The following is a 14,680-nucleotide window of genomic DNA, read 5'->3' as shown; positions in this document are numbered from 1 at the left end:
TAGTCTCCAGAATCAGTCAGGCAGAAGAGCACTAATAGGAAAAAGTCTCCAAGATTTATGAATGAAATCAGGAGTTCAGTGCTGACACATACTACAGGGTGGATGAACCCTGTGGACAGGATACTAAGTGACACAATCCAGTCACAGAAGACCACAGAGGTGGGGCTCCATTTACATGAGACACTCAGAACAGGCAAACCAGTGAGGCAGAGAACAGATGGGTGACTGCCAAGAACCAGGGAGTGATTTTTAATAGGTATAAGATGTCTGAATAAACTAAATGCCAGTGAATTGCAAAAGTTTAAAATGATTACATTTTGCTCACCATATCCAATGATTCTACAGCTCTACAGAACTAAGGTGCTTCCCTTTTGTAAAATGTTACCTTTGAACACATACAAACAAGTGGCTTCTTGGCTAGATACAATTCTGTTAATAAATTAGTCATTTTGCCCAAGAGGCAATAAACAACTACAAAGCATATCCATCAGTATTTTATGTACCGTATCACAGGGCCAATAAGCAGCTGCCCATGTGGAGGTTAAGGGATGTGAGGAGTGGCATGCCTCGATCAGCTGGCTCTGGTCTAGAAATATGACTAGCAGTCAGACTGGGATTGTAGCAGGGAAAAAAGAGGAAATTAAAACATCTATGTAATAAGTGAAGTTCGCAGGGCAATCTTTTTTCTTATTTGGTGTTAATGGGGTTTGAATCTAGGGCCTTCCTGCTGAGTTACCTATCTGGCCCTTATTTTACATTTTATTTGAGACAGGGTCTTGCTAAGTAACTAAATTGCCTAGGTTGGGCACAAACTTGTGAGCTTCCTATCTCAGTCTCTCAGAATGCTGGGATTACACACATGTGCCATCATGCCCAGCTAGGATAATCTTAACATCAGTCCATGGAAAAGAAAGGCAGGCTACCAGCGTGAACCACTGAAGCCTGGTTTGGAACATGAGGAATTCAACTGGAGATATCCTTAGAAAACAGTGGATTTCTACTGGGTTGTGAGGTCCCACTTACCTCTTCGCTGAGGCTGGAGACTTGGCCACTATGACTGCATTCCTGTAATCCGGGATCTATGACAGACAAGAGAACAGGGATTATGGCCATGTCTCTTAAGAGGCTAGCTCAACAATCCATAACGAGGAATATTTCACACACTATCAACTGGTTTACAAACAAGAGGATGATCAAAATAAAATTTTTCGGGCCAGGGATTTAGCTCAGTGGTGTCACCTGCTTCACAGGCACAAGGACCCGAATTCAATCTCTAGTACCAAAAAAATTAATTTCCTTTGTAAACTGAAAAAATGCCTACCTAAGAAAAAATACTACAAAAATATGAAACATACACTTTTTAAAAATAGTTTGATATAGTTAAATAAAATCCATTTCCTTTAAAATTTAGTGATATGTAAATTTATTTTAATTATAATTAAATACAGAATTCTAAAAATATGTTTTGATATTATATGGAACATGGATTCATATATCTCATTTTAAAAGGAATTGATCTATGATAAAATTTTACCTTTAATTATAGTTTATAAAACTTTTAGGACTGAAATACAATTACAAATAAAGCAATATAAATATTTAACTCATTTCATCATTCTGATGAAACTAATAGACAATCATAATTGAATATGTAATATATGCCTTAGTGTTAATTAACAACCCAACTGCCCATCAGAAAATGTTTTTTTTATAAAATAGAGTACTACACAAACACACACACAAAAACAGAGTACTACACAGACACAAAGAACGAGAAACTAGAGATATTTATAGCTAAGTGGATGTGCATTAAGGCCATAATGGTAAATGAAATTAATAAGACAAACATGTAAATACCAAATAGTTTCTCTGGTGTGAAAAACTAAAAGTTTAAATAAGGATCAAAATGTAAAATTGATATTGTGGAAGAGGAAGAAAAGGTCTAATAGAGTAGGGAAGTGGGAGGAGTAGGGAAAGGTAAAAAGGAAAAAAGGAAATATGATAAAAGGAAAAACATAGAAACAATGTCTTGGTAAACAGGGAAGGGTGGAGGAGGTAAAGGCAGGTGCCTGGGGATGGGGAAAAAGTAAGAACCAAGATACATCACGTAAAGATACAAGAGCCCAATGATGAATGTAACTGTATTATATACCTATAATGTACCAATAAACTTAATTTTTAAAAAAGAAGTAACGATTATCAGTGATTAGGTCGTATCTCTTGCCAAGTACTGATAATTCAGTATAAAGATGTTTTTATAGAGTCCTCTCATGAATCCCAATTTCATGTAATTTCAAAGTATAAAGATCATAATCACCCAAACTAAATCCAAGGTAATTGTCAAAGTCCAAATCAGTATGATCCAAACAGATGACTTTGTAACATATCAGAGTCACAAGGTGCTGAAAATAACAATTTGTGAAGATAATCAGCCCAGAAATAAATATATATATTGTTGCTGTTGTTTTGTTTTGTTTTTTGAGACAGGGTCTCACTATGTCGTTGAGAATGACCTGGAACTCACTATGTAGCCCAGGCTGGTCGAACTCACAGCAATCCTCCTGCCTCAGCCTCCCCAGTGCTGGGATTACAGGTGTGCGCCACCACGCCCGGTTGCCCAGAAATATTTTTAAAACGATGCTAAGAACCCTTTTAAAAAAAGAGTCCTGGGCCATTTAGCTTGGTGGGTTCCAGTGCCTTCCTCGCAAGAGCAAGGACCCGAGTTCAACACGATACCAAAATTTAAAATTAAAAAAATTTTAAAAAGTCCTATCTGATGTTTTCCGGTCTTTTTACTGTTGAAAAGTTATCTGTGCTAATGGCCAAATAAAGTTAAACATGTGCACATTGTCAAAGTCTAAAGAATACAGAAGACACTTGTAAGCTAAGCATTAGTTTTATTTCTGACTTTATCTTGGCCATATTTTCACATTATGTTCTTGAAATTTAACAATTTCATTAAATTGTTACTTTATTGAAATATATTCCCATTGCTCTGTTCTCTCAATTTTATCAATGTATTTTACTATACACATTTGTCATCTTGTACAAGACTTAGCACATAAAAAGCACTAAATAGTAAGCACTCAGTAAATGAACAAAAAACTAATTCCATGAAGGCCCAGCACAAGTACATTCAGCATAATTGAATGGATCAGTGTATCTACAGGAGAGCCTAACTTATCCAACACTCACAGAATGTAAGGAACAAAATATATTTTTTACAAAGTCTTTTGTTTTCTGTTGGACATTTTTTCTAAACTAACTCATGTAACTTCTTTGCTTCATCAAACATCAAACAGCATCAAATCCTACCAAGAGAAGCTATAACCACTAAGGAAACCACTACTAAAATATTTAAAAGGATTCTATAATAAAAATCACATCTATTGTCTCTCCAGATATTAAAATAGAAAATCAGATACATAAAACTAAAAGTTGTAATGAACAAGAACCAAAAAGAAATCTATAAAGAAGAAGTTATGAATGAAAGACAATCTTTGGGATTCCCACTAGCTGGCTGATTGAATGGCAGGCATGACACAGTTTGAGGACAACTTGGAGGATCAGGCCAAGGAAATTTTCCAGAATGCCTTATATAAAAATGCAGAAATTAAAATTTAAAAAATAGTTATAGCGAGTGTGGTAGCACAAGCCAATAGTTCTAGTACTAAGGAGGCTGAGGCAAAAGGATTACTTGAGCCCAGAAGTTCAAGACCTGCCTAGGCAACAACATAGTGAGAACCTGTAAAAAAGAAAGAAAGAAAAAAAGAAATATATATGTGTATGTAAAATTTTCTGAATTTATTTAATCTTTTCTCTTTCACAAATTGTTAAACTAATTTTTACTATGAGGAACTATATTAATTGCTAGAAGGTAGCAAAAGCCTATATGCTTAGGAGAAAAGCATTCTTTAGAAATCTGCAAGCTGCCATCTTTTAAATGTAGTAATTAAAATGAAATTTTCTGTAAAGTTTACTAAATAGAAATAATTCATGTGAAAAAAGTTCATAAAAGCAAGAAATTACAATGTAAATTAAAAATTTTAAAGGCTTCTTACATAAGTCACAAAAGTACTCATCAAAAAACAGCAAAGTGACTGTATTAAAATGACACAAGTACTGGGTATTGTGGCACATATCTATAACCCAGCACTCAAGAGGCTTGAAGCCAAGGATCGCTCAGAGATAAAGGATACATAGTGAGTTCAAAGCCAGCCTGGACTACATAGCAAGATCCTGTCTCAAACCACACAAGTCTGATTTATCCAGGAATACAAGGGTAATTTAACATGATGGGGGGAAAAAAATCAATCAATTCAAGACACTGTATTATCAAAATAAAGGGATCTGCACATCTCTAACATAAAGATAACAAAATAAAGGAGAAAAATACACAATCATCTCAGTTGATAAAGATCATTTGAAAAACACTCAGAAAACTAAGAATGGGAAGGCATTTATCTAGCATGATAAAGGGTATTAATGAAAAATCTACAACTAACATTTGACTTAAATGAAGACTGAAAACTTTTCCTCTAAGGTTATGATCAAAACAAGAGTGCTGATGCAAGAGAAATCACCAACAGAGCTAAGAGACAGCCTACAATGTGGGGAAAATGTTTTACCAGCTGTTTCACAGACAAAGGTTTACTATCTAGAATATATGAAGCACTCAAAAAAATCAGGCCCTCCCAAATATAAAGATCCACTTCAAAACTGGGCATAGGAAATGAACAGACATTTATCAAATAAACAAGTAAAAGCAGCAAATAAATATATAAAAAATGTTCAATATCACTGGTCATTTGAGAGATGCAGATGAAAACAACACAGAGATTCCACCTCATCCCAGAAAGAATGGCTGCTATTAAGAAATCAACCAGAATGTAACTGTACTGTATCCCTAAATGTACCAATAAACTCAATTAAAAAAAAAAAATATTATGTGGGAAAAAAAAAAAAAAAAATCAACCAAAAAAAAATGCTGGATGTGGGGAGAAAGGAACCCTTCTCCATTGTTGGTGGGAGTGCAGACTGATTCAACCACTATGGAAATCAATATGGAGATACCTCAAAGAGCTGGGAATGGAGGTTCCATTTGACCCAGCTATTCCCCTGGTGGCTATCTTCCAAAAGGAATTAAAAGAATCATAGCAGGTGATATATGCTTACCCATGTTTATAGCAACACAGTTTGCAATAGCTAAAACTTGGAAACAGCCCAATTATCCATCAACTGGAGACTGGATAAAGATGTGGTTTAAGCTGGGCATGGTGGCGCACAACTGTAATCCCAGCACTCGGGAGGCTGAGGTAGGAGGATCACTGTGAATTTGAGATCAGCCTGGGCTACATAGTGAGCTCCAGGTCAATCTCAACTACATAGTGAGACGCTGACTCAAAAAAATAAAAAAATTTTAAAAAAAGATGTTTTTTTTTTTAAATATATAAAATGGAGTATGAGAAACTAAAGATATTTATAGCTAAGTGGATGCACACTGAGAACATACTCTTAAGTGAAATTAATAGGACACACTTGTAAATACTGTATAGTTTCTCTGGTATGAGAAACTAAAAGTGTAAACAAGGGTCAAAATGTATAATCGATATTTTGTAATACAAAGAAAAGGTCTAAAGGTATTGGGCAAATGGCAGGGGGGTAGGGGAAAGGTAAAAAGGGAAGAGAAAAATTAAGAGAAAAGGAAAAAAATGGAAACGAAGTCTTTGTAAATAGGGAAGGGTAGCTAAGGGAGTGGGGAAAAAATAAGAACCAAGATATGTCATGTAAAGGTACAAGATCCCAATGATGAATGTAACTGTATTGTATATCTAAAATATACCAATAAAAATATAAAAAAACAAAACAAAACAAGAGTGCTGGCTTCCACTGCTGCTTTTTAACACTGCAGTGGAAGTCTTAACCAATCACTACACATTAAACAGAAATAAATCCAAATTGGAAACAAAGAGGACAAACATCCACTTACAGGTGACATGACCTCCTACACAGAAACCATAAAAAAATCACAAACAAACGCCAAAACAAACTAGTACATTCAGCAAAGTTGCAAAGGAACACACAAAAATCAGTAGTGTTTCTATATGTCTGCAATGAACATTTCAAAAAAGCACCTCTCCCAATTAATCATTTATAGTAACATCAAAAAATAAGTGAGGGCTAAATTCATTCTAGGCTAGAAGTGAAGGACTCCCCTGAAAACTACAAAATGTTGCTTAAAGAAATTAAAGAACTAAACACATGGAAAGACATCTTTGCATCCATCGTTTGAAGACTTAAGATGGCAACACTGCACAAAGGGATCTATGTATTTAATACCATCCCTATCAAAACCCTAAAACCTTTTTTGCATAAACAGAAAAGCCAATTGTCAAACTTATGGAATTGTAAGCCCCAATGAGCCATAACAATCTTGAAAAAGAGGAAAGAGTTGAAAGACTCCAACTTTCCAATTTCCATATAAATTGACTACAGTACTGGAACAAAAATAAACACAGACCAAATGAGAGCCTGAAGGAATCCCAAAGATTGATGGTCAGTTGATTTTTGACCACAGGTGTCCAATCCATTCAACAGGGACAAGAACAATAATCTTTTCAACAAGTGGTGCTGGACAATGAGATGTCTAAGTACAAAAGAATGAAGTTTGACCTCTATGGCTCATAACATTAACAACAACAACAAAAACAACAGCTCAAACTGGATTAGTGAACTACACCAATGATGGCTAAACCTTTTAGAGTTTTCAATGATATAAATGGCCTGCTGCAGCATGTGTGCCACAGGTTCACCACCACTGACCTATACATAAGAGCTAAAACTATAAAACTCTTAAAAGAAACAGGGATAAATCTTCTTGACTAGATTTGACAGTATTTTCTTAAATATTCTAGCAAACAAGTGACAAAATAAACACAAAAATAGATTGGACTTCAACATTATAATATTTTGTGTATCAAAGAATACTATCAAGGAAGTGAAAAGATAACTCGCAGAATGGGGGAGGGGGAGAGATCGGAAATCAAATATCTGATTTAAAAATCTAGTATCCAGCATACAGAACTCCTACAACTCAACAATAAAAAGCAACTCAATTTTTTAAAAATGCAAAACATTTAAATAGATATCTATCCAAGAAGATACACAAATGGTCAACAAATTAAGTGGAAAGAGCTTCATTATCATTCAACCTCATACCCTATAAGATGGGTTGACAGCAACAACAGAAAGGTCTGGATAAAAAATGTCCCCTAGCGCCGGGGATTTAGCTCAGTGGTTCCGCCACCTGCCTTGTAAGCACAAGGTCCTGAGTTAGATCCCTAGTAACAACAACAAAAAAACCAAAGTGAGACTCTGTCTCTAAAAACAAAAAATGTCCCCCAAAAGGTTCATATGTTCAGATGTGGGACATTTATTTGTTTATTTTGGTACCAGGGATTGAACTTGAAACCTTGCACTTGCAAGGCAGGCAGCTGAACGAAGGTACTCACCTCACCGTGGGTTAATCCATGAATAGGCTACTAGGGGTGAAACCTAGATGGAAGAAGTGGGTCACCTGGTGTGTAACCAGAAGGGTTATCTTGTCCCTGCCCCTTTATGTGACATTTCTGCCTTGCTACACGTCTAGCATCAGTGGGGCCAGCTGACCATGGCCTAAAACCTCTGAAACTATGAGCCAAAGTAAATCTTTCCTCCTGTAAGTTGTTTTTCTTGGATATTTTGTTACAATGTCAGGAAGCTGACTGAGACATGTATCTTCATCAGAATACTAAAATGAAAACATCTGAGCTAGCTCACCTCTTCTTGAATGTACTGTAAGAGAAAGGGTGATGCTCTTAAATTGTCAACAGGAATATTGAAGAAGCCCTGGATTTCCTTCTGGTGTAAATCCATAGTAATGAGATGAGTTAGACCTTCAAAAATAAAGCAGATACAAGTGTGTAAATAGTTTAAAAGCAGGTTGTACCATATAAAGTATTATTCATAAATTACTATGGAATCACTGATTATCAAAACCCAGCGCTTCTATTGTTCAGATTTTTTAATATTATGAGACACGTATTTTCACATCCATTAAAAGCATGGAAACAGCAAAGATAGCAACACGGAAATGTCTCTAAAATTCTGGTAGGGCAGATTCTATTTTTTTAAAATTAACAGGTATGGCAAAGCCTAATCTGAAGATGCAAAGACAAAATAAAATGCACCAGCCTAGAAATTGGAAAAAATGTGAAACCTTTCTCCAACTGCATCCTTAAAAGGAAATCTGAAACAATCTCCAGAAAAGTGTGGAAAATTCAGTATGAAAAAATTTAGAAGTAATACTTGTCCAAAAGAGCATCCAAGAGAGCCTGGTGGTTCACCCTGGAGCAAGGCTGGAAGAAAGAGGTGGATCTTTTCCAGGTAACTCGATGAGCCAGCCTGCCCTTTTCACCTGGGCTTCCCACAGTGTTTCCAAGGGGGTGTGCTAAGGATGTTAGGGTTTGCGTTTTTAAAAAATTTTCTTGTTTTTACCTAATTTGGAAGCTACCCCAGAAACTGTATTCCACAGAAGTGTCTGTGTTAAAATGCAGTGATGTGGGATTCTTTAATCCTTCCTCTTCATGCAAATGCATGTACTTTCTCTATTATACCCTCTCTAATCACATACATATATGCACATGCACACAGAGATACAGCAATGTGCACCCACATGTACAACACCCATATACTATAGAAACTATGAAGATTATTTACAAACAAAGGAGAGAATACCTGAGAACACTTAACACAAAACAATCTACATGGTTTTTACAAAGTATGACTATTTGTCCCAGGGCAAGGGAAAAGGCTGAGATACAAATAGTTGATGCATTAAGAGTTCAGCAGTATGATTTAGAATGACTTCTCCTTTTGAAACAATTTCAGTACGGCTGTAAATTGTCATTTCAATATAGTTTTTAAACAAAGAATTCAGGAGACTCTTTGCAGATGGAAAGGGGTTCTAGGGATGGAGAGAGAAGGGAAGGAAGGGAAACAAAGGGGAATAAAAAGGTTTAAGATGTGACATGCACCAACTCCCTACAATGAAACAGTCATTATGTATTGAAAACATGTACTGATAACATTTCTTTTAAAAATCTGTGAATTCATAAAAAAATGGAACAATGAAAACAAAAGTCATCCCCATTATCTCTGTGTTTCGGAGACTTAGAAACAAAGAATTCTTTAAAGTAGCCCTCTTTTACCTGAGGTTTTACTTTCAGCAATTTCTGTTACCTGCTGTCCAAAAATATTACATGTAAAAATTTCAGAAATCTATGATTCATTAGGATTCTTAAGTTTTAAATTGCACATCATTCAGAATACTGTGATAAAATCTCATGCCTTTCACTATGTCCTGCCAGACATAGTGTATCCATGCTAGACACACTATCTAACTGGTAGTCACTTGGTAGGTATCTTGGTTATCAGATAATATCACAGTGTTGTCAGGCTTGTATATGAAGTTCAGTACTACCCATGGTTTGAGGCACTATGGTGGATCTTGGCACATGTCTCTCATGGGAAAGGGTGGACAAGTACGTAAATTAGTTGTCTTTAAAAGCTACGTCACTATTTTTACTCTGGCATTCTAATTTAATTGAAACAGTTGGAATTTCTAAGGTAAAAATAAAACCTCCAGGTCCAAAGCTGTCAAAGATTTACTGTTCTTACCAGCTTTGCACATCATGGAAGCCAACAATTTAGAGACAATGGAGCCTCTTTTTCTCATCTTGCACTGTTTGCTGTAAGGAAAGTAGGGGATCACACCGATGATGCTCTTGGCACAAGAGGTTTTACATGCATACACCATAATCAGGAGCTCCATGATAGTGGTGTTCACATCCCTGTAACCACACAGAGAATTACATTAAGTGGTATGAGACACTTGACAGATTTCCCCACGGGGCTGAAGAACAGCTCTGGCTCCAAAGCCACCTTCACGATGCACCCACTGTCTACACCCTTGCCCTCTAACCCCGTAATTCCCACTTCCATGCCATGCTGTTTTACTTTTCACCTTCTGACACACTGGATCATCAGTTATTCCCATTCTCTGTATGTCTTACTCCATCAGATTATAAACTCCACAGGGACTAGATTTTACCTCTTTTGACTACAAAGGTACTTCACACACCTTTATCCCTAACTCACACAGAGTAGACATTCCGTAAGTAGTCATGAATAAAACACAGAAAATATGGGTGAGTGGGTTTTCTGTTGCTATCCAACAAGAAGACTGGCATCTGATGAATTAACTCACACCTAAGAAAAGTATTCTATGTGAAAAGATGAGATACAGCATTTGACAGTAAGTAAAGTCACTCCAAGGTTCCCAAACTCTGAGCACCAAAGAACAAGCTTTCTACACTCAACGCAAATGATCAGAGTCTTGTTTCAATTAAAGGAAAAGTGTTGAAATAAAAACCAGTAAAAATAAAAGGATAAGCAGAGTCACCCTTCCAAAGTCCTAATGTCTCCCCCAGCAATTTACACAGGCTCTCTGGAATCATGCTTGGCTTTGAGGAAACAACTGCAGTTACCTGGGAGTCAGAGACGCCCACACTGTCCTATGCCTGCATCCTTGCTCCCTGGTGTTGGGGGCATGGATCAGGCCCAGGTAGGTTCTCTACAGCACCCAGCTCAGGTGCAAGGTTAGGCAGCTGTAGAGTGATAGTAGGGCAATAAGCAGTCAGTGCCCCCACACCCAGCTCTGCTGGGACCCTGACGTTCAGCATAAGAGTGAGCAAGACCAGCCATGCCCTCCCTCGAGGCATGCGTGCTCACTAGGGCATGAGATACAACAACAGGTTTGGGCCATCCCCTCTCAAGGACAGGTCAAGTTTTGTGACTTCATCTCAATGAAACAAAAGGCCAGGACAGAAATAATTTAGGTGAAAGTATATTTGTTCCAAGAGGAAGATTCCTGGAATTTGGCTTTTCCTCCCTCTCTCTCTCTCTTTCTTTCCCTCTCTCTCTCTCTCTGCTATTTATTCTCTATATATTTCATTATCTATATTCAGAATACAGAAAATTGGAATTTGGCTTTTCCTCCCTCTCTCTCTCTCTTTCTTTCCCTCTCTCTCTCTCTCTCTCTCTCTCTCTCTCTCTGCTATTTATTCTCTATATATTTCATTATCTATATTCAGAATACAGAAAAATCCAAACTCTAAGCTAAAAATGATGCACTATCCAAAATGACTTATAGACATTAAAACCTGTTCTGAGAGCTCAGTTCTTCCATTTGTAAAAGCAAGAGCTCACAGAAAATATGGCTCAAAGTAGTGGTTAGAGTTTGTGGTTTACATACCATCTTACTAGGGAAAAAGAAGAGGAGAACGGGTTCTTAAGGGAAAATAAATGACTTAGGAAAGATAAGTAAGCCCTTAAAAGAGCAGACAGAAAGACAGGACACACTTGTGTGATAAGATCTGTTTAGGTGACTACTTATCTTGGTGTAATTTCTCTTTTAGCCTCATTCCAGGAGTCAATCTCCCTTGGCTAGAAAATTTATGCCACCCAACCTCTTTAGGGAAGTTCTGCTGTTAGGCAGATAAGGAGAGTTCAGAAAGAGTCCTCTTCCTTCATCTTATGATTCTCAAATGTCTTCAGGTCAAACAGCTCTTATACCACTATACCATATTCTGTCCCTCATATCTTTACAGAGAGAGGGCAGGGTAAACATAAGAGGGCAGAGTCAGACTGAAAGGAAGGATCAGTTTCTAGTCACTGTGCAGCCCACTCTGCCTGGCTGAGGCTGGGCACTTGGGGCCTCTGCTCTTCCTCACTCACAGCTTGTTCAGGGACAAGCTAAGCCACCCCCCCACCTCCCAGCAGTGGGGTTGCTGCAGGATACCCAGGGGGATTCATTCATTGGGGGATTACACTAGAAATGGGGGGACCACTGTTGAGTGGGAAAATCCAGGACTGAAGGCCTGGCCAAGCTATTATAGAGAGAGAGAAAAAAACAACTGCTCTGAGTGAAGAACTTTCATATACAGAGGCACCTCGGGACATATAGGGACAAATGCACAGTGGAAAAAGATCCATGTGATCACTCTCCCTTTCAGGGTGGTGCCTGATTGAAAATGGTACAGGCTCACCACACTGCAACTTCTACACTCAGCTCACACTTTTCAGACTGATAAAAATAGATATACCTTTAATCTAGTCTTTTATCTTTTCAGCTCATTTAATTTATGCAACAAAATAATAAATGGTGGCTACTTTAAAATTATCTACAGTAAAAGCTTCCAAAAAAACTCCCATTCCCACAGACCCCATTCCTGCTTTGCAAGGAAGGAACAGAAGTGCTTCCCTGCAAGATTTACAAAATTCTGGTTATTGGCTGGGGATCTAATTCAGCAGTGAAGTATCCGGGTTTGATCCTCAGCTCAGAAAAAAAAAAAAATCTGGTTATTGATTGTTGGGAAACTTAATGCACCTACCATTAAGACCCTCTACTTTGAAACATGATTATTTCCATACTTTGAGAACACAGAAAAGATGGGTATGGTGGCACGTACTGTCATCTCTACTTAGTATGCAGAAGCAGAGATCATCTGAGTACAAGAGTTTGAAGCCAACTTGGACAACATTGTGAGACCCTATCCCAAGAAAAAAAAAGAAAGAAGGAAAGACAGAAAGAAAGAAAACAGAAGAAGGAAAAAGGAAGAAAAGAAACAGTAATCAGGAGTGATGTCAGAAAAAATTAGCTAATTTTATGACTCTCTTACTTCTTCCTGGCTAGCCAGCTTTTATTATTCTAAACACTTCTGCACAAATAACAACTCAGAAGGCAAAAACATCTCTGTTAGATAACTACTCACTTTGAGACAGTCTGGATGATGAAAACATCTTTCCCCCTCACAGATTCTTGAATCTGTACTCTTGTTTCTGGCGGGAAAAGGGAAAAGGGGGAAGGAAAGAAATATCGTTAAGACTTTTTAAAATATAAGAAATGTCTACATCATTCTCCATTGTAAAACAAGAAAACTGGAACTATTATGAAATTAAGTTTCATATGCTACAACAGATAATAAACACACCGCCATTAATCACATTTTAAAAGATAGCCTTAAGTGAGAATTCCATTTGCCAAGTGAAGTCACTGCTGTGCTACAATGCACACATAAATGTACAGGAAGTAATATGCTCACTCGTAGCTAGTATCTATGGAGGACATAGGTGCACAATGGTGTATGTTATGAGAACAAAGGGACGTAAGAGCCAGATTTTCTACTCTCAAAACATTGTGATCACTATAGGGAAATAAGTGGATTAATCCAGAATGGGACATCTTACAAGACACCCTCTTCAAACAGTCAGTCATAGGAAAAAAAAAATAAAAAGACAAAGCTACTGTTCTAGATAGAAGAGATGAAAGATTAAAGGGACATAAAGACCACACTGCTTGAACTAAGAATCCTAGTTTAGATGGGAGGTTAAGAGGCAGAGTGCTTGCCTAGTAGGTACAAAGTCCTGGGTTCCATTCCCAGGATTGGGGGACAGGAAAAGGCAGCTATCAAAGGCCTTTTAGGTCAATGGGAAATCTGAAAACAGTAATATCACATAATGAAAGAATTACTGTTAATTTCTTTAAAAGTAACAACAATACCAATTTATACAGAAGAAATTATTTACTCTTAGAAGATGTGTGGTCAAATACCCAGGGGTTGCCGGGGATTTAGCTAAGTGGCACTGCCACCTGCCTCGCAAGCACAAGGTCCCGAGTTCGATCCCCAGTGCCAAAAAAACAATCCAGAGGTTAAGTGTCTTGATGTCTGCAATTTATTTTCAAATGGTTTCACAAACACAAATTCAAACGGCAAAATATTAACTGCAGAACTTAGATAGTAGATACACACAAGGGTGTTCATGGTACTATTCTTTCAATTTTCTTATATGCTTGAACATTCCATTAAAAATGTTGGACAGAACAGAATGAATGTTCATTAAAACAATGTGGTACGATGCTGATAAAACGAGCATTAGAGTCAAGGAGATGTGGATTTGAATCTTGATACTGCTACTTCTAGAACCATATCCCCTAATATCATCCCTAAACTCCATTTTTCAGCATCTGGTGATGACAGGATTCCACAAATTTTAGTTCTCTCCTTTCTTCCCAATAGACACCAAGTAAATACTCCACTCATAAATCTGGCAAGTGGAGCAGCCTCTCCAAGCCTTAAACTACTAATGCTCCCTTCTTTCTTCATCCTATCCCCTTCAGAGCGGAATGTTCCTCAGATTCCTTGCTCCTCATTTCTTCAGTCACACTTTTCTCTACCTAAACTACCTGAGGGGTCTAGGGAACAGGAGGCAGTACTGGAGAAATAAGCAGGGAAAAACAAACCTGTGCCTTTCTACCAAAGCCTCCTGAAAACTCTGCAATACTTAAATACTTGCCAAAATCCTGTAGTGAGAAGAGAGGGAACAAGTATTTATGTACTGTGCCAAGAACTGTATGAGGTACATGGATTATCCCAGTCCATCCTCAAAACACCCCTATACATTCACAGTTCAGAAAGGTTAGTAAGATGTATGACTTTTAATGTGAGCTATCCCACTGCTTTGCTAGAATAATTTCAAATATCTACTACCATTTCTAAAGAAATTATAAAAATAATTTCTT

The 14,680-nt window shown here is 37.3% G+C and overlaps 1 protein-coding gene across 3 annotated transcripts in view; it reads right to left on the bottom strand.

Moving 5' to 3' along the window:
- Prpsap2 (phosphoribosyl pyrophosphate synthetase associated protein 2) overlaps positions 1-14,680 on the bottom strand; it is a 105,293-nt gene that overhangs the window by 14,726 nt on the left and 75,887 nt on the right. For all 3 annotated transcript variants that reach the window (XM_010618912.2, XM_010618913.2, XM_010618915.3), the window contains 4 exons: positions 12,873-12,939; positions 9,718-9,890; positions 7,819-7,934; positions 1,024-1,079 (listed from right to left, as the gene is read on the bottom strand). In XM_010618912.2, the coding sequence (XP_010617214.1) occupies positions 1,024-1,079; positions 7,819-7,934; positions 9,718-9,890; positions 12,873-12,939 (412 nt within the window). The remainder of the gene's footprint in view (positions 1-1,023; positions 1,080-7,818; positions 7,935-9,717; positions 9,891-12,872; positions 12,940-14,680) is intronic.

The sequence above is a fragment of the Fukomys damarensis genome, unplaced genomic scaffold, assembly GCF_012274545.1.
Source record: "Fukomys damarensis isolate Sample0158 unplaced genomic scaffold, DMR_v1.0_HiC HiC_scaffold_13, whole genome shotgun sequence".
NCBI lineage: Eukaryota > Metazoa > Chordata > Mammalia > Rodentia > Bathyergidae > Fukomys > Fukomys damarensis.
Note: the sequence above shows the minus strand (reverse complement) of the source record. Positions and strands in the feature narration are given on the sequence as shown.